The sequence below is a fragment of the Pan troglodytes genome, chromosome 21 (genome assembly GCF_028858775.2).
Source record: "Pan troglodytes isolate AG18354 chromosome 21, NHGRI_mPanTro3-v2.0_pri, whole genome shotgun sequence".
In the NCBI taxonomy this organism is placed as follows: Eukaryota; Metazoa; Chordata; class Mammalia; order Primates; family Hominidae; genus Pan; species Pan troglodytes.
This window is the reverse complement of record NC_072419.2, coordinates 26,566,360-26,586,490: the sequence shown is the minus strand read 5'-3', so window position 1 is coordinate 26,586,490 and position 20,131 is coordinate 26,566,360. Positions and strand designations below refer to the sequence as shown.

The 20,131-nt window shown below is 39.5% G+C and overlaps 2 protein-coding genes across 18 annotated transcripts in view; one reads left to right on the top strand and one right to left on the bottom strand.

Annotated features, from left to right (window-relative positions):
• Positions 1-3,825, bottom strand: part of CFAP61 (cilia and flagella associated protein 61) — a 306,350-nt gene extending 302,525 nt beyond the window's left edge. For 9 of the 17 annotated variants that reach the window (XM_016937533.3, XM_016937534.3, XM_016937531.3 and 6 more), the window contains exon 1: positions 3,710-3,801. Coding sequence is in view for 3 of the 17 variants with exons in the window: in XM_016937535.3 (XP_016793024.2) it covers positions 3,710-3,714 (5 nt within the window). In the remaining 14 variants the exon portion in view is untranslated. Of the gene's footprint in view, positions 1-3,639 lie in introns of all 17 variants that reach the window. The other 8 variants (XM_016937535.3, XM_054674464.2, XM_016937526.3 and 5 more) reach the window with 6 other exon arrangements.
• Positions 3,800-20,090, top strand: CRNKL1 (crooked neck pre-mRNA splicing factor 1). Its single transcript, XM_009436903.5, has 14 exons — positions 3,800-4,009; positions 5,654-5,806; positions 6,835-6,926; positions 7,749-7,907; positions 8,319-8,485; positions 10,760-10,938; positions 12,583-12,753; positions 13,729-13,920; positions 14,619-14,678; positions 15,473-15,553; positions 16,388-16,627; positions 17,782-17,883; positions 18,660-18,908; positions 19,870-20,090. Exons 1-14 carry the CDS (start codon positions 3,800-3,802, stop codon positions 20,035-20,037), a joined length of 2,223 nt encoding a protein of 740 aa, XP_009435178.1. The 3' UTR covers positions 20,038-20,090.
• The last annotated feature ends 41 nt before the right edge of the window (positions 20,091-20,131 follow it).

The window sequence follows — 20,131 nt, the reverse complement described above, 5'->3', positions numbered from 1 at the left end:
CTTATATTTAATCGGCCACGATGGCATGTGGTCAAGAGTTACTGGGGAAATACTGACAGCTGCTGCCTATGTTCTTAATAGAGTTCTCCAAACTGGAGCCCTGAAGGTCAGCAGTCTTGAGACATATTTTGAGACCAAAAAAGTTCTGTGGTTAAGTGTAGGAAATGCTCGCAATAGGCTTCCTGAAGGGCCACCAGGCCCATTAACATCTTTGAGAGGTTCCATAATAAAGCAACTTGTTTTCTTTGTATAACCCAGCCTTTCCCACACTCTTTGGGAACAGAATCTCTAATGACAGCAACAGTGGAGAACCTAACATTCCAGAAGGACACTTTGGGAAATGCTGTTGACAAAAACAGTAGGTCACAAAATGATTTCAATTTCTCTCTCATTGTCTCAATTTCTGTAAGTCTCTCTTCTCTCTCTCCCTCCCTTCTTTCCTTCGTAGGGAAAGCCATTTTATTATATACTAGCCAGTGAGCTCAAAACAGGGAAAACAATGAAGGAGAAATTAATAATGTCTAGACTCCTATCAAAGCTAACCATAAATATTGTCATTCCTTGTTCTGGTTTTAAATTGAAAGCAAAATTGGAATGAGACATCTTGTTTGTGAAATATATCATAAACTAATGCTACAAGTATATAAAAATTCTGAATAAAATAAGAAAGTGTAATTAATTAGATAACTGACTTTGGTAAAAAGAAAACAAGAAAAGAAGAAAGAAAGCGAGCGAGGGAAATTCTCCAACCAGGTGGCAATGATGTGAGCCGATCTGACACAGGTTTTGGGGATAGAATGGACCTCACTCCAAACAGAGAATTAAAAATTAAACCATGCATCTACCTGGGACTTTGGATGGGCCCCTCGGTAAGCGAGGGGGCTAGAAAAATTAAACTCACCAGCCCAAGAAAGTGACAAGCTTTCTCTACACAAAGCTCTAGGTAGAAAATAAAACAAAAATACTGCTGAGAAGTCCAAATTCGAGACTAAAGTGGGTATGGCATTCTAGTCCACACAATCTGTGTATTATGGGAGTCACCAAGAACTTTAGATGATAGACTCTGAAACAGACTACAAACTAAGTATGTTTATAATAAAGAAATATAGAAAGAGAAACAAAAGTCATGAGAAGAGAACAGGTCATTATTTAAAAAAGAACAGAAACTTAAAAAATGAAATATATGGCTATTAAAATTTAAACTAAGAGGATGGGTTAAAAACAGAAGAATAAAGAAAATAAACTGGAAGATACTTATGAACAAATTATCTAGAAAGAAGCACATAGAAACAGAAAATAAAGAATTCAGTAAAGACACATGTAAGACAGAATGAAAAACATCTGTCTTATGGGAATTCCAAAAGGAATAAATGAAACATTTGAAAATAATGGCTAATTACTTTTAGCATGGATGAAAGACATGAACCTTCAGTTCAGAGCAAAAAATACAAATAAACTCCAAATATACAGTAAAACTACAAAACCCTAAAGACAAACAGAAAACTTTAAAGGAACCTGACAAAAGACAGACTGTCTATAAAAAATAATTAGACTGACAGAATATTTCTCATCAGCAACATTAGAAGCCAGTAGCACAGGGGTTAGCAAACTTCTGTAAAAGGCCAGAGAATAAATACATTAAGCTTTATGAGCCACATGTTGTCTACACAACTAGTCAACTCTGCCACTGTAGCACAGTAACAACCAGAGACAATATCGGCACAAATGAGCATGAATGTATTCCCACAAAATTTTACTTACATACACTGAAAGTTGACTTATGTATAATTTTCATGTGCCATGTAATTTTTAAAAAATGTTTAAAATGTAAACAACATATAAAGTTTAATGTAAAATGTGTGTGTGTATATATGTGTATGTATGTGTGTGTGTGTATATATATATATATATATATCCCTAGCTCACTCACACTCCATACAAAATAGTCAATGGGCTGAATTTAGTCTATGGCCCATAGTTTTCTAACTACTAGAATAGTGTTTTAAAAATATAAAAGGAAAAATAACCATTAACCTAGACTGATAAACCTAAACAATCACTTTAAAATGAAGATAAAATAAAGACAATTTCATACAAAGACTGAAAGAATTCAAAGAATCTTGTAGAAAGAACTAGGAGATGGTATATTCTGAGAAGAATAAAATCAGAAAGAAGTGGAATACAAGATTAAATGCTGGGAAATAAGAAGGTAAACATGAAGGTATATCTACAAAAGCATTGATGGCAAAAAGTAAGAAGGATAATACATTTTTCCTAAAAAACAAACAAACAAACAAAAAAACACAGAGATGAACTGAATTGCCAGACAACAGAAATGTGAGAGAGAAGGATGGTGATCAGAAGCAAAGTATTCTAGCATGTTTGTACGTTTGAGCAAAGGCAACAGATGATTAAACCAATGATTCATTTGGTAAATCAATTGTTTACAGTAACACATTTAAGGAAAATCACTTCAAAGAAACATCTTTTTAATATTTATTTTGTTAGGTGACTTTATGAAAGTGATATAAAATCTTCTCTATTTAAATTTTGAAAAGTGAGATAAAATATCTAAATAATATGGTTAATAAAGAGTTATGGCAAATATATTGATGTTGGTTATAACTGACTGCAGTTCTAGAAATCTGCATAAATCTTTTGTTGAAAGCAATATCTGCATTGGTAGACGTGATATTACTACATACATAAATATATATTTTCCCCAAACACCAAAAGAGCTTTGCAACTGTGGAAATTATCCTAACAAATGAGCTGCCAAGTCATGTCATTATACATTTGTCCAAACTCATAGAATGTACACCAAGAGTGAACCCTAATATAAACTATGAACTTTGGGTGATAATGATGTGTCAATGTAGGTTCAAGATTGTAACAAATGTACTGCTCTGGTAGAGGATATTTTTAAGAGTTGGAGGCTGTTAGAGGAGGGAAGAGGTACAATAATTGATAGCAGGAAGCTGTGGAGGGGGGAAATCTCTGTGTCTTCCACTTAATTTTGTTGTAAACCTAAAACTTCTCTAAAAATTTGTCTATTAAAAAAAATTCTCTTAAACTTTGCTTTTCAGTTTTTGAGGGCAGGTTAAGTATTACAACAGCTAACATCTACTGAGCATTTGTCTTTAATCCTAGTGAAACAGATGTTATTAGCCTTGTTTTATAGTTGAGGACATTGAGGCTAAGAAAATTTAACTAGAGTAACTGAGGCACACACAGAATTTAAACATGTTTCTTATCACAAGACTGAGTTGTTTTCCAGTTATTCTATTTATATTTTTTCCTAATATCTGGCTTCAAAGTACCTTCTGTTATTTTTAATTCCAAGCCTTAGAGTTAATTATTTGGGCACCTTAGAATTAATTATTTGGGCACAACTGTCCAGAAACCAGAAACGAGGGGGCGTGGACCCAGAGACTACTAGAATGCAACGCTCGAGGCATTGCAGCCTAAAAGGGCGGCAGCTCGCCCCGTCGCATGCTGGGAATGGTAGTTTCCTCGCTCTCCCTTCTTCCCCCGCCCTCAAGCATCCAGATTGGAGCTTCGTTCCTACTCCCTTGCAGGGCGCCACGGCTCGACAGAGCCACTCGTCCTCGCCTGGTCATCCCAGTTCCGGAGGCTGACCTGGGGATGCGCCCTTGACGCCCTGCACCGCAATCCTTGCGTCGCTGCTAGTCAGCACGGCGTTACCCACCTCATCCGCAGCTCCAGGACGCCGCACTCCACGCGCTGCCGCAAGGAGGACGCGCAGCCTGGTCACCATGGAAACGGTGCCGCCTCCGTCATGGCGCATGCGAGAGGTCAAAGGTCAGTCCTGCAAGTTCCGCTTCCGGTTCCGAGATCCTGTTTGTTTTCTGAAAGCTTTGTGGTTTCGGTGAGTTCTCAGAGCCGATTTCTAGCGTCCGTGCGGGGGACAGGTGTCCAGAGGTCGGCTGCTGCAGACATGGCGGCCTCCACCGCGGCCGGGAAGCAGCGGATTCCCAAAGTGGCCAAGGTAGGCGATCGCGAGGGGCCTTGTAGGAGGTGGCCTAGGAAAGGGGCATCCCTCAGCCCTGGGGGTGCCCGGGTTGGGAGAGAGTGTTCCCGCCGGGGAGAAGGCTCACCCTGAGAGATGGAGAGGAAGGGCAGCTGGTGGTGGCGCGCGGGCTCTTGTCATCGCGGAGCACGACCCGCGTTGGCGTGGCCTTCGTTCTGGGGTGGTTCGGTGAAGATTTTCTGAGCCAGGCACTGCAATGGGCGCTGGGAAGCTACGCTCGGACGCTGGCCACAAGCAGTACTCAAAACACGAGTTTCTGTATAAAGACGACCTTGCTAGATGTTACCGAGAGGCAAAGTAGAATATGCCATGGGCGTGAATAAGGGGGTCGTATGAAGGGGTCCTGAAAGTAAATTTTGCTGAGGAAATGACCTTTAAGCTGAGACTTGAAGGCTGAATAGGAGTTAGCCCAGCTGACAGCGGAGGGCGAGAGTAGACGGTGGGAGTAGTATAGTATCATAAGTTAATTAAACAGTAGATTTACTATCTGGTATTTCCTTCGATAGCTAATACTTACCAAGTGCTTAATATGTGGCAGACTTTGAAGCCTTTACAGATACCCTCCCTCCAGTCTTTCTTGAGCCCGGATGACTCTCTTGAACTGGACCTTTACATAACTATTTGTCTGACTCGCAGAAGTAATGCATATAGAGCAAGTAACACTGTGTCTGGCACTTAGTGCTTATTAAATATGAGCTATCACCATTATCATCATTACTCCACATATGGCATTAAGTAACATTTTTTATAATTCAGCTACATAAACTTTTATTGGGCATCACTGGTCCAGTGGAAATATAATGCACACCACATATGAAATTTTAAATTTTCTCATATCTACATTAAAAAGTAAAAACAAAGCAAAAAAGTGAAATTAATTTTGATAATATATATTTTATTTGAGCTAATGTATCCAAAATATTATCATTTCAACATGTAATCGGTATAAAAAATGTAATGAGGTAGTTTATTCTTTTTTATACTCCATCTTCAAAACCAATGTGTATTTTACACTTACAGTCCACCTCAATTTGTACTCACCACATGTGACTCATAGCTACTGTGTTGGACAGCACAGCTCTAAGCTACATTAGACTGTAAGCTTCTAAGACCTCAAGAAGCTTACAGTCTAATGATGAGAACTTACTGAATATTGCCTTTGACTTGAAGTGCCATGTAAAACCAAACCCAGTTATACACCGGGGCATTAAATAAGTTGAAGAATTCTGTAAATGCGGGTTGTAATGCTGTTAATAAGATGTGCTACACATCTTGATAAAACAAAACCTCTGGTCAGAATTTCACCTAGACGGCCTCAAAGTTTATTATTATACTCATCTAAAAGGGAAAACTTGCTATTATTTTTGCCACCTTTTTCTCTTGAGACTTTTACCTATGGCTTTGCAGTAGATACTATGAATAAGAGAGAAAACAGTATTTTTTTTTTCTTTTCAGTCTCATGGAGGAATGGGAACATGTCATACAAAAAGGGCATCTTGTGATAATACTAACAAAGTTCATATCCTAAAAAATGTATGTTTGTTTCTTAAGCCTTGTGTGAAGAGCAACTACTGAAAATAGAAATGTCTTCTTTCTTAAAAGGTGAAAAACAAAGCCCCGGCTGAGGTACAGATAACTGCTGAACAACTCTTAAGAGAGGCTAAAGAAAGAGAACTTGAGCTTCTTCCACCTCCACCTCAACAGAAGATCACAGATGAAGAAGAATTAAATGATTATAAACTAAGGAAAAGGAAGGTCAGTCAGTGTGGTATCTTTCAGTCCACTAATTGTTAAGACTATCGGTCAGTTTGAAAAGCTCCTCATTGGTTGGATTCTGTAGGGCAAGATGAGGTTAAGTGTTTCCAGACGCATGAATAATGTACTTCTGGTTACCAGATAACAGCATTTTTCTGAACTAAAGAAAATATGCCATGAGTTGTCTGGTTAAAGTGTAAAGAAATTGAATCTGCATAATTTTTGATGCTGAATCAAAGTGGGTGGAAGTTTAGCAGATGGAACAACTGACAAGAAGGAGGGTATGCTTAGTAAGGCTGCACTGTGTACTTCTGTCTATACCACCTTCTGTGTTAAGAATTGAGATCTGGCTGGGCACAGTGGCTCACGCCTGTAATCCCAACACTTTGGGAGGCCGAGGCGGGCAGATCACCTGAGGTCAGGAGTTTGAGACCAGCCTAGCCAACATGGTGAAACCCCATCTCTACTAAAATACAAAAATTAGCCAGGCGTGGTGGCAGGTGCCTGTAATCCCAGCTATTCGGGAGGCTGAGACATGAGAATCACAGCAACTCGGGAGGCAGAGGCTGCAGTGAGCCGAGATCGTGCCACTGCACTCCAGCCTGGGCGACAGAGCAAGACTTTGTCTCAAAAAAAAAAAAAAAAGAAAGAAAGGAAAAGGAATTGAGGTCTGCAAAAGGACCATGAGAAGACTTTGGGATCTGATTTGACTTCTTCACTCTAGAATGTGGGACTGTTTTAAAGCACTAATGCTGTTATATATGAAATCCTGAGAATTACCAGAGGACTTAAAGGTAATAGTCAAAAACATTTTTTATTAGGGACAAGCATAGACCATTTTAAAGTATCAGTTAGTTGATTGTAACCTTCTGTAGTGGGTTTCTTATTCCTCAAGGATTCCAGGATGTAATTTCTCTTAAATATGAACAAAATGAATAACCATTTTAGTACAAGACTTAAAATAGACCAAGGGTGCTGTCATTTTTAGTCATTTGTCTTTTGACTTGACCCTTTTTGCCTTCTTCCAGACTTTTGAAGATAATATAAGAAAAAACAGGACTGTGATTAGTAACTGGATAAAATACGCACAATGGGAAGAAAGCCTAAAGGAGATTCAAAGGTAAAATTACTGAGAGTGTAGTTTTGTATATAATGATTCATAGGTTAACAGATAAAAAAGAAAAGAAGAAAAAGTTAAAGCACAGGTAAAAGATGGTGCCTTGGGTAGAAATTTTCAACTTTGGTTCCATGGAACCCTAGGGTTCCTTTGAGGGCCTCAGGAGTGCTGGGGTAGAATAGTCCTGGGGAGGGTGGCGGAAGAGGCTTTAGAGATAGATCTTGTCAGCTGTAGCTAAAGAAGCACAATTTCATTTGCTTTGTATATATTGAGATTTTTTAAAAAGTGTTTAGCTGAAAACCAATGGCCAAAAAAAAATAAAAATTGCAACCTGGCCCTTCCTGTGGTCTAGCTTTCTGCATTCTCCCCACATACCTCCTTCCCCCACTGTGCCTGTGTATGTGCCACTCCCTGAATATATCGTGTCTCCTTATCGTGAGGCTTGACTGTTCTCCTTGCCTGGAATGAGCACCCCCTCCTCACCAAACTTAGTTTCCTGGTAAATTGGAACGTTCCTCAAGTTCTCATTTCTACAATTACCTACTACTGAGCCTTTTCCACCAAACATTTTCATTTCTTCCTCTCTGCTTCCCGTGCAGATGTTGACTATGACATAAATCACATTGCATTATAATTGCATGCATGTCTTTTTATAAGACTTTGTAAGCTACTTAAGAGCATTATATCTTTTCATTTTTTTTATGCCCAGAACTTGGCTCATGGTAGACACCTAATAAAACATCAGTGCATTCCAGATAGTTTGAAATAACTGCTACATGTGTTGTATGCACTATTTTTGATGCCCTGCAAATCTTGCTTCTTAAGGGCTCGATCCATATACGAGCGTGCTTTAGATGTAGACTACCGAAATATTACACTCTGGCTGAAATACGCAGAAATGGAAATGAAGAATCGCCAAGTCAACCATGCTCGAAATATCTGGGACCGGGCCATAACAACGCTGCCTCGAGTTAATCAGTTCTGGTAAGTTTCTGATCTAACAAAACAGCCTTTTATAGACCAGCAAAGTTCCACATCTTCTGTATTTATTCTATTTATATGATGATAGTTTAATTTGATATCCTACTTTTTCTTCAGACGTAAATGCTGTTATGTCCCATAGTCTATTAAGTCATAATCGTAATGTTCTATAGCTATGTAATCAAAACTAAAATTTTGACTGCAATCTTTTATTCATAAGCTTCTTGTTGAACTAGGCAACTTTTAAGAAAAAAATATCTTTTTTTCCAATGGTTCATCCTTTTTCAGATTTACATACAAATGACAAAACATGTTCGATTTAACCTTTAAGAAAGGTAAAATCTTCAATCTTCTTCCCATTCAACAATGGAAGAACTAAACCACAGCAGATATTTTCGGGTGATTTTGTTACAGGTACAAGTACACGTACATGGAGGAAATGTTGGGAAACGTTGCCGGTGCCCGGCAGGTGTTTGAGCGCTGGATGGAGTGGCAGCCTGAGGAGCAAGCCTGGCACTCCTACATCAACTTTGAGCTGAGATACAAAGAGGTGGATCGGGCCCGCACCATTTATGAGCGATATATCCTTTGGACGAGATCTGTATGGTGCCATGATTGTCCTGGATGCTGCTGCTGCTTCTGTGGAGATGTCTCATGATCAGGACACACAGTCATTAATGTCAGGCTCAAAGTCAAGAATGCCAGTTTATCAGCTTCCCTATGTTTTGTAGGGAAAGAGATTGGTCAGAATGAAAATTTGTATCCTGGGTAACTAGTCTTTTCTAGTGAGAGTTTGGGTTTATTTTATTGTAATGCTAAAAGCTAATGTTTCCTTGTGGAAAATGATATTCCTGGGGGATTGTTTCCAGGAACTCAAGGGGATACCAAAATCGGTGATGCTTAAGTCCCTCATATAAAATGATGTAGTATTTGCATGTAACCTATGCATAGCCTCCCATATAATTCAAATAATCTCTAGATTACTTATACCTAATGCAATGTGAATGTTATATAAATAATTGTTATTCTGTATATTTTAAGGAATAATAAGCAAAAAAACTACATGTTCAATACAGAAGCACTTTTTTCTCACGAATACTTTATCTCAGGTTGGTTGAATCCACAGATATGGAACCCATGGCTGGAGGACTAAGTGTACTAAGGTCCTGGCTGCCATTGCCAGTCCTGTTTCTCTAAGGTTTGTGTTGGTCATTACTACCTTACTGGAGTTCATCCAAGGTTTACTGTTTACTAGCTGTGTGGCTCCAGCGAGTCATTTAACTCCTTTGAGAGTTGGTATCCTCTTCTTAAAAACAAGAATAAAAACACCTTCGCTGGGCTGTTGTGAAGATTAAATGATACACATGAAAGCACTTTTAGAAACTGAAGTACAGTCATTCCTCACTATTTGCAGATTCTATGTTTGCAAAATCACGTGTTTGCTAAAATTTATTGGTAACCCCCAAAATCAGTAATTGTGGCACTTTCAGAGTCATTTGTGGACGTGCACAGAGCATGAAGTCCAACAAGGTGAGGCTCTGCCTTCTGGTCTTAACCTCATATAACCATTCCTAGAGCTTGGAGACAGGAAGGGCCGGTGCCATGTAGTGCAAGGAGCTGTGGCTCTGGGGCCAGTTGGGGAGTTTGAATCCCTGTCAGTGGGGCAGCCTCAGTCCAGTCACTTAACATTTCTGAACCACTTTTCTTACAAAATAATGAAGATAGAATCTGCCAGGATGAGTTCTTTTTAGGATTTAAGATGATGATGAACGTGAGATTGTATATATACACGTTTCTCCTAGGAGCAGTGGTTCAGTACTCAATAATTAAGTGTTCGCAGTGACTAAATAGAACATGACTACCAGAAATAATGAGAGTCAACTTTATTATGCAGTATTAAGATCTTTTTATTTTTTTACTCTTCTCTGTTGAGGTGACAATGTTAAGATCTTAATTATGTCTACTAATTTTAATATTATTAGTTTGACGAAAGCTTTTATAGCACTTGCTACGTGCCAGGCAGTATTCTAAGTACTTTACAGATATTGTTGTTTAATCCTCATAACATCCTTGCAGTGTAGGAACTTCTCTGTCCTACAGATGAGGGAGCTGAGGCATGAGAGATTAAGTAGCTTGAGTGGGTTCGCACAGGTGCTGATGGAAATAGAATGTGAACCTAGTAGAGCAGCTTCAGAACTGATGCTCTTCTTTGCCATATTGGAATATATTACTACTTTGGAAATTAATGATTTATTCAAGGAAGATAGATTAAAATGGCAATTCAAAACTTTCTGCTTTGACTCTAGTTAACAGTTTTTATAGCATGTTTTTTTCTTAATTATTAGTTCAAGTATTCATATTTTAATATAATTGGTGCCATTTAATGACCAGACCATTATTGACCACTTACGGTGCCATGTTCTTTTGGCTAGAAACTGTGCTAAGGGCTTTACATACATTTTCTCATTTAAAGCTGGCAGTAACCCAGTGAGGCTGGCATTATTTTTCCCTGTTTACAAATGAAACAGCTGAGACTTAGACGTCTAAGTTCAGTGACTTATCCAAGATCACATGGTTGGTAACCTGGGTTGAGGTTTTTCTTTGCTTCCAAACTCGAGTTTATACCACCACTAAAATCTTAACTAAGCACTGGAGGAAAATAGAGATGAACAGACGTGGCCCTGCTCTCATGGAAGCCACTGTTTAGTTCTACACTTTTGTACGTGTTTTGTTCCCCTAGAGTTGTAGTTTGAATTGTTGGAGTTTCCAGGCTTTGGTATGGTTTTGGTGTTTACTTACTTACTATTTTTTTAAGCCATACTGTTTTGCCTGGTATTTCCTTAATTCCCTTGCACTTGTCCTCGTGCACCCTGATGTTAAGAACTGGATCAAGTATGCCCGCTTTGAAGAAAAACATGCTTATTTTGCCCATGCACGGAAAGTGTATGAGAGAGCTGTGGAATTCTTTGGAGATGAACATATGGATGAGCACCTTTATGTTGCCTTTGCCAAGTTTGAAGAAAATCAGAAAGAGGTAAGTATACCTAACTTCATTATACTGTAAAACAGCTTAGCAAAGATTACATTTTGTGCATGGTGAGTTCATTTCCATTTTTTCTTACTGACATATCCCTGGAGAAGATGTTTTCAAAATACAAAAACACAGCTTCTCACAGAGAACAGCATATATATGTGACTAAGCTACAGATGGGAGCTGATTATAGATTGTATTATAACTGTCTTAATTTTATTGTGCTTTGTTTGAAAATTAAGCCTTTTAGTCTGAATGCCCATAAACTGAGAACTAGTCTTTTAGCATCCTAAGTAAGGGACTTAACAGATAATAAATATGGGAAACAAAAAGCTTAAAGCCCTAGAACAGAAAACAACATTTAGAATGGAAACAGAGATTGCCCTACAAATAAGAGAGTTCTTTTTTTCCCATGTACCTATGAAAATAGCTCAAATATTGAGAAGATGAGGCAGGAGGATCACTTGAGGCCAGGAGTTTGAGACCAGCCTGGGCAACATAGTGAGACCCTGTCTCTAAAAAAAAAAATTGAGTGGGCATAGTGGTGCACACCTACAGTCCCAGCTACTTGGGAAGCTAAGGCAGGAGTATCACTTGAGCCTGGGAGTTTGAGACTACAGTGAGCTATGTTCGTGCCATTGCACTCTAGCCTGGGTGACAGAGCAAGACCCCATTTCTTAAAAAAAAAAGAGAGTTCAAATAATACAGAATTGAGATCCATCCAAATACAGGTTTGAGCATTCCCAGTCTGAAAATCCAAAACTCAAAATGTGAAACTTGTTGAGTGCTGACATGACACTCGAAGGAAATGTTCATTGGAACATTTCAGACTTTGGGTTTTTGGATTAGGGATGCTGAACCAGTAAGTATAATGCAAATATTCCAAAACTGGGGAAACATCCCAAATCCAAAACACTTCTGGTACCAAATGCTTCAGACAAGAGATACTCAACCTATATAAGGTCTTGCACGGACCATGCTAGGGAGTTCAGATTCTGTTCGGGCCAGTGGGAAGCATTGAAAGGTTTTAAGCGGGACAGTGATTGGATATGATTTATATTTTAAGGAGAGCCTCTGGCTAATTCATGGAGAATGTATTGAGGGTAGATGGCAAAAGTGGAACCAGGGGAGACCAGTGGGGAGACTTTTGAAGTGGGCCAGGTGAACAGTGGAGTTTGATGGCTGGGGGCTGGGGAGAAGCGAATGGCTGTGTGGAAGAGATTGAAATGGTAGGGCATGTTGCAAGAGTGAATATGGAGTATGAGGAAAAAAGAGGAATTGAGGATCACCTGAAGGTTTTGGCTTGAGCAAGTGACTGTAGGTTAGGCCTTGCCTACTAAAATTGGGAAGATGGGGAGAGTCCCAGTTTGAGTGGGGAGGAAACAGAAGCTCAGTTTTGGACCTGTTTGAGATGTGCAGTAGACATCCAGTTGGCAGTGTTAGGTAGACAGTATTAAATATGGAGCTCAAAGCAGAGTACCGGTCCATCCTGACAGAGATACCTTCAACAAGAGGGAGAAAAGCATCTTACTCTGAACATTATGAGGCCTCAAAATCTAACTTATAAGTAATATTTTGTTATATTTATTCTCCTAGTTGTGACTGGAATATTGTGTTATAGAAGGTAATCATCCTGTCTGCATTTAGTTTGAAAGGGTACGAGTGATTTACAAGTATGCCCTGGACAGAATTTCAAAACAAGATGCCCAAGAACTCTTTAAAAATTATACCATCTTTGAGAAGAAGTTTGGTGATAGGCGGGGTATTGAAGATATCATTGTGAGCAAACGGAGATTCCAGTATGAAGAAGAAGTGAAGGTGAGCGCTGGTGTGGATGGTCAACTCTGCAGATAACCCAAGATGTGCTCATCAATACTAGCAACACTAAAATGAATAATAGCAAGTAGCACTACTAGTGATTACTCTCGTGATGATGTGCCTGTGATCCAATTGGCAGCTATTTCAGACAAGTAGGAATAAACAAGGCTGATAGAAAAGGCAAGCAAACAACACTTGGATTTGCTCTGCCACTTACATGTTGTAAGTTGTTTTGTTGATTGTTGACTGTATGTAGAACTGGAGCAAAAGAAATGTGGAATCCATTCGAGCTCATTGTTGGAAGAAGGTGGAAGAGTCAGAGATTGGTCCAAAAACCTGTTTTGCACATCACCTTTGAGCTTAACTGCCTGAACAAAAGATGTATGCTAGACAGGGTTCCATTGGCATCTCTTTTTCTGTAATGTACTATTTTGATTTCAATTCAAAGAGAGTGTCATTTTCCTTCAGTATTCTGTTGTGTATTTAAAAATACTCTTCCTTAGTCAAGTTAATTAAGATACCTCCAAGCAAAGGATTAAGTCTGTTATTAAATGTGGTGGTAGGTTAGCAAGATATGTTAAAGATGAATTGCTATTAATTGGAAAGGCAAGTTTAACAATTGTGAGCATGATATAATTCTGTTGTTACAGACATAATGATACATAGTCACATATTTAAGCAAATGCATTGGCAAGAATAGGCATCTAATTATTGACTGTCTTGAGAGTGATGGCTATAGATGAAGGAGTCCTTGCTGTGGGACACCTGGCAAGTAATCTATCCTCTGTATTCCTGTTTCTTTTCTATTTATGCAGTCTCAGGGATGGTGTTTTTAAAATGAGAGAACATGTAACATTTAGAAGAAAAGGTGCTAAAATATAGGAAGTCAGCCTGATGCCTTTTTTCAGCTTGCTTAACCTGGCAAGTGCAGCTCTTGGTTTTGTTTTTTATTTATTAAACTGGTTGTCTTTCTAGGCGAATCCACACAATTATGATGCATGGTTTGATTACTTGCGCTTGGTAGAAAGTGACGCAGAAGCTGAAGCCGTGAGAGAAGTCTATGAAAGGGCCATTGCCAATGTCCCACCCATTCAGGAGAAGAGGCACTGGAAGCGCTACATTTATCTTTGGATCAACTATGCACTCTATGAAGAATTGGAGGCAAAGGTGAAAAAACAGAATTATGTGTCAGCTGATAATGGTTTCCTGTCTTCTGTATTCACAGCTCACCTATTGTGGATGTTTGTAATTCTTGAAACAAGGAAATTTAGTTTAAAATTTTTAGAGGCTTCTGTTCATCCATACAGTTATATATTCGCTCTGCAACATTTTAAACTCTCTGTGCTTGTTGTGGCCACACGTGAGGGGCTTTTTTAACTTTGGTTTGATTTTTACTTGAGGCACAACAAGGTATCCCTTGGAGCTTGAAAGAGAACAGTGAACCAGCCCTTAATTTAGTGAAATATAGTTTCCTGGATTTGCTCATTAATAGGAGTAATTATGGCTAGATTATGCATTTTTGCTTTTAGCAAAAATCAAGTGGCATTTTCAGAAATCATTTGTATTAACCTTCTGGGTTTGATCTGAGACTATGAAACATCTTTGTTTCTTTCTGCCATCAGGCAAAAAGGCTTTCTACAAAGAAGGGCTTAGAGTTTGGTGGCTATCTTGTTGGTGATTCTTAAACTGAAGTTTCATGGCCGTTCATACTTTAGATCATAAATCAGGGTTTGCAAGTAACAACTTGTGAAACATGCTGTTTTGGGGGTGTACATTTTTACCAGTATCAGTAAAATTAGTAACTAGTAAAATGAGTGTTAGCAGCAGACTTCAATATTTTGTGAAAATTTCTTATCCTAATACAGGATCCTGAGAGGACAAGACAGGTGTATCAAGCCTCTTTGGAACTAATTCCTCACAAAAAGGTATGTTTGCTCTAAAGTGTTCCATTTCAAACAGGTCAGAATCCTCTTCTGTTACTTGTGAAGTAATTCAGTGAAATAATATTGATTGATAAAATGCTTCCCTGTCCCACCATGGACAACATAAATAAGACTGAGATATGCTCCTTGCCTCTGAAAACAGCTCACAGTCTAGGTCGGAGGACAACCTGCATTGACAAACAAATAATATAAATTCAGAGAAGGCTAGGTAATGTGAATAGTCTGAGTGGAAGGAGAAAGACGTCCATGCAGAGAGCACACAACGTGTGCGGGGGACACAGAGGCAGGTTTGTTGGTAACAGTGAGTGTGTGCATGCACAGATCAATGTGCCCCTTGTGTAGATGGTTGAGATGTTACCTCTGCCTTGTTTCCCAGCACGAGAAACAAAACGTGTTTCCTTCTGTAGAAGTGTTGACTGAGTTACTTTTCAGAATAGAGGTAGGACGTTCTGCCCATATACAAGCATGCCTACAAAACAAAGTCTGTTCTGAGCAGAGGCTACCGTGCCTTGCAGTACAGTACAGTATCTGGATCATGGTTCTCAGGAGAGGCTACCATGCCATGCAGTACAATATAGTATCTGGATCATGGTATGTGGGTTTCTAACTTTTGTGAAATGAATGTGGTCTTTGCTTGTAAATAAGCAGAGTACATTCCTCTTACTCTGAAGTTTTAGAGAAATCGAATTACCAATGGCTTTGGTTAATTTAAATTAACTTCAATTTAATTTGAATGAGGCTTTTAAGCTAGATATTTTTGTGTTTTTGTTTTCTAGTTCACATTTGCCAAAATGTGGATACTGTATGCACAGTTTGAAATACGACAGAAGAATCTGTCATTAGCCAGAAGAGCATTGGTAAGTAAAGAAAGGATCAAGATGTCTCGTCAAGTTCTATGAGAAAGAAATTAAAATCTTGGTGCTTGGAAGTTGTACAATTCCTACTTTAAAGAGTGACAGAAGTATTATACCTTTATAGCCTGGGACATGTTAGAAAACATGCGTCCTCTGTAAAAACACTGACAATAATGCGTAAATTATTCTTATTACCTGGGGCAAATTAACATTCTGTTTCAATATTGGAAACTTCTATAGCTACCAGTTACTAAATCTTTCCACAGACTAGAATTAGTAATCTGATCCTGTGCAAACTTTTTGGTGTGTTAAATGCACTTTTAATTGTTCTACTTTTTTTTTTCTTTTTTTTTTTGTTTGTTTGGGTTTTTTTTGAGACAGGGTCTCGCTCTGTTCCCCAAGCTGGAATGCAGTAGCGCGATCTTGGCTCACTGCAACCTCTGCCTCCTGGGCTGAAATGATCCTCCCATGTTGGCCTCTCAGAATGCTGGGATTACAGGCATGAGCCACCATGCCTTGTCCTTTTTATTTATAGGAGGTTTTATGCATCTGACATCCCTATTCCCTAGGAGATCCTGAGAAACTTTCAAATCTTATTTTATTTAGTTGCCCAAACAATTCTGGAACACTGCCTCTTGCTGAGTGAATTCGAGGAGTTTCCTTCAGCCTTTTGTCAAGAACCAGTAAACATTGTGATACCACAGAGGGAAAGAATGGTAGGCCATGTTGACTTTCCAAGATTCTTCCTCAGCAGAGAACAGCCTCTAGGGCAGTGCAATAACTGCACAGATTAAATCCACTACAGGATCACAGTGGTCTGGTTATTTTATTTTCCAGGGAACTTCCATAGGCAAATGTCCAAAGAACAAATTATTTAAAGTTTACATAGAATTGGAGCTACAGCTTCGAGAATTTGACAGATGCCGGAAGCTTTATGAAAAGTTCCTGGAATTTGGACCTGAAAATTGTACCTCATGGATTAAATTCGCTGAATTAGAGACAATCCTTGGTGATATTGACAGAGCACGGGCAATCTATGAATTAGCCATCAGTCAGCCACGTTTAGACATGCCAGAGGTGAGCATCTCAAGTCAAATATAATTTTGTTTGAGATACGTGTTTAGTCTTACTTTAGATGACCATCTAAATGTGGGTGTATTTTAGAGTATAACGATGATCTAACTAACTTAGTCTCTTCTACTCAGATTAGGTTTGTACGTGGAAAGGTGGCTGTTGGGGACGGGAAGTAGCCCTCTCATTAGATACCAGAGCAGTAGACATCCAGGATGATGCCCAGGATGAACTGGGATATCATGGGGGTGGGTGATGCCCCTTCTGCAGCAGGAAAGCCTAAAGGGGCTGGGGAAGAGGCCAGGCAAGGAAGAAGCCAGCAGGCTGGCCCACCCGGAGAACGAGGGGGATGGAGGTAGGAACTGCACATCCCTGTATTCTCTAAACCAGGATGTCCTTGCAACTTCTGTTGTCACTGTCCTGAAAGTCCTCGCCTGCCTTCAGTAGTTAAGCTTGACCCACAAGGTAGCACCAAACCACAGCTAGGAATGATTTGAATCTCACAGGAGTCGTAGAACTCACCCAGCCGTTTTGTTAATCTCATGCACTAACATGACCCTGCATTTAATGGTTTGTCCCCCTGATTGCATTAATTAAGGCAGGGCTTTGGGTATCACTGAGTTCATCAGTTGTCCTCGGCTCCTCCACCAGACTGCCAGCTTTCAGGTGTCCATGCCACGGTTTATTCATCCTTATTCCCTGCCAGGCTGCACCGAGCCAGTGCACACCTGTTCAGTGAATGCTTGTTGCACTGAACTCTCATAATAACAAGGAATGTACAGTAGAGGTAAGAACATGCATACTGGCTAACCTGGGCCTGTTTTCTCTCTGGACGCTCAATTGCGTGTGGCTAGAATATGGAGTACCTGGGAGATGCTTGGCAAGTTTCTCAGCTCTTGATAAGTCAAGCATTTGAAAAACTTCCAGAGAATCTCTAAGACTGAATCCAAGGCCCTTTTTCTGTAATCTGGAATTCTAGCCAAGTTTTGGCCAGCTTATAGATACCAATGTTATTTATCTTATCCACATGTGTTCTTTAGTTGTTCAGTAAAAATCCTATGTTCCTAGATGTAGGTTAGAGTGATACTTAAGCTGTGCTTTGGATGGGGGCATGCTGCTTTGTAAATGTCAAGACTGACCCATTTACTTTTCTTCCTTAGGTGCTTTGGAAATCATATATTGATTTTGAAATTGAGCAGGAAGAAACAGAAAGAACACGAAACCTTTACCGGCGGTTGCTTCAACGGACGCAGCATGTCAAGGTATCCTTGCTTTGTAGATGATCTTTCATTTTGCTTGAATCAGCAGTCCAGAAGAAAATGATATATTTCTGTATTTTAAGTGTTTGGGTTTTTGGTTTTTTTTTTTTTAATGACTTCCTTGCTTTTCAAGAGAAACGTGAGTCTCAGAGGACTTTGGAATGTTTGGAATGTTAAGTTTATACCAGGTCATTGTTTTTGCTGCATGTGAGTAGCTTGGGTATCACAAGATTGAAAAAAAGTTAAACTATTTTTTTTTTTTTTTTTTGAGACGGAGTCTTGCTGTGTCTCTAGGCCGGAGTGCAGTGGCGTTATCTCGGCTCACTGCAACCTCTGCCTCCCAGGTTTAAGCAATTCTCCTGCCTCAGCCTCCAGAGTAGCTGGGACTAGAGACGCGCACCATGCCCAGGCTAATTTTTCTATTTTTAATAGAGACGGGGTTTCACCTGTTGGCCAGGATGGTCTCGATCTCTTGACCTCGTGATCTGCCCGCCTCAGCCTCCCGAAGTGCTGGGATTACAGGCGTGAGCCACTGCACCCAGCCAAGTTAAACTCTTTTCAAGAGTTTAAGACTATGTCAGACATTTAATTGTAGAATATAGAATCAAATATTTTCAGTGTTTATATTGAAGCATATATTCATTGTTTTCATCTGTGAAACATTAGTGATGCACACATTACTTTCCGATGTCATTAACTGGGAATTCGCTTTATTATTACTACATTATTATCTTCTGAGTGATATGGTTAATTTGGTTCAATAATAACTTTTTTTAAAGGTATGGATCAGCTTTGCTCAGTTTGAGTTGTCTTCAGGAAAAGAAGGAAGTTTGACTAAATGCAGACAAATTTATGAAGAAGCTAACAAAACCATGCGAAACTGTGAAGAAAAGGAAGAGAGACTTATGCTGCTGGAATCTTGGCGAACTTTTGAAGAAGAATTTGGAACAGCTTCAGATAAGGAGAGAGTAGACAAACTCATGCCAGAGAAAGTCAAGAAGAGAAGAAAGGTCCAGACTGACGATGGGGTAAGAACTCTGCCCTGGGACTGTTCATCTCACGTCACATGAGTAGAAACACTTCTGACTTCGAAATGTGGACTTTTAAGTGGCATATGTACAATCTTAGAATGGAAGCAGACCACCTGGAGTAGGAGATGGTTGCAATCTGGCTGTTAATGGAAACACAGGGTAGAACATATGGTCCAGTCAGAGGTGGAGAACGGGAAGGGGTTGGCAAAGGTGTTTTGGTGATGGTTGAGTCTGGGAACTTCATGAAGTGTGATATTTTTAGAGCATTTAATAGGAAGTTAGTGTGGAGGAAGATGGAACTGAACTTTCAGATAGGAGCCTATCCAGAGAAGGCTTGTAGGCGGTAAGAAGGAGTTTGGTGGGAGTCAGTGAAGGCTGTTTTGCATAAAATGACGTGACCAGATTGCTGGCATCTCATCCTGGCAGACTCAAGGGGCTTAGATTGGAGAAAGAAGACCCATCAGGAAGCAGTTTTTATAAGCTGAGCAAGACATGGAAGCTGGAACTAGAACAGGGCCACAGGGCCTGTTAGAACAATATTTGGGAAGTGAAATCAGTGACTGATAGGTGGTGAGGATGGGAGGGTAGGGAGTTGGAATAATAATGCACAGATGTATGGCTTTTGCTACTGGGTGAATATTATGTAAAGATCATTAAACATTTTCTTAAGTGTAAGACTGCACAATGTAGTTGGAGACACTGAACATCTTGGTTGGCTATAGAGGAGCTGTGCTTAGATTTTTAGAATTTTTTTCTACCAGTTTAGTTCTCACTGAGCTATAGTTGCTGCTTACTCACTCCCAGTCTTTCAGACCCAGCCCTTGTTCTTTCTGTAGTAGACTTTGATGTTATTTTGTAAAATGGAGGTAATCATCCGGATTTCCAGTAAAAATTCTTCACTCTGATATGTGAGTATATCACCCACGTTTGCTTATCTTTTCATTTTTTATTTCTGTAGTCTGATGCAGGCTGGGAAGAATACTTTGATTACATCTTTCCAGAAGATGCTGCCAACCAACCTAACCTCAAACTCCTGGCCATGGCCAAACTGTGGAAGAAACAGCAGCAGGAAAAGGAGGATGCTGAGCACCATCCAGATGAGGACGTCGATGAGAGTGAATCCTGATCTTTTTTTCATAGACAAATGTTTTGTTATTTTTATAAATTAATTGTTTGGAACTCTTGTGACTCCTGGAAGTTCTTATATGTTTCACCAGTAA

What these genes read in the sequence shown, in the direction of transcription:
- CRNKL1 (XM_009436903.5), top strand. Translation starts at nt 3,800, where the DNA reads ATGGCGCATGCGAGAGGTCAAAGGTCAGTCCTGCAAGTTCCGCTTCCG. An exon ending in GGATTCCCAAAGTGGCCAAG is followed by an intron (nt 4,010 to 5,653) that starts GTAGGCGATCGC and finishes CTTTCTTAAAAG; the next exon opens with GTGAAAAACAAAGCCCCGGC. An exon ending in ATGAAGAATTGGAGGCAAAG is followed by an intron (nt 13,921 to 14,618) that starts GTGAAAAAACAG and finishes ATCCTAATACAG; the next exon opens with GATCCTGAGAGGACAAGACA.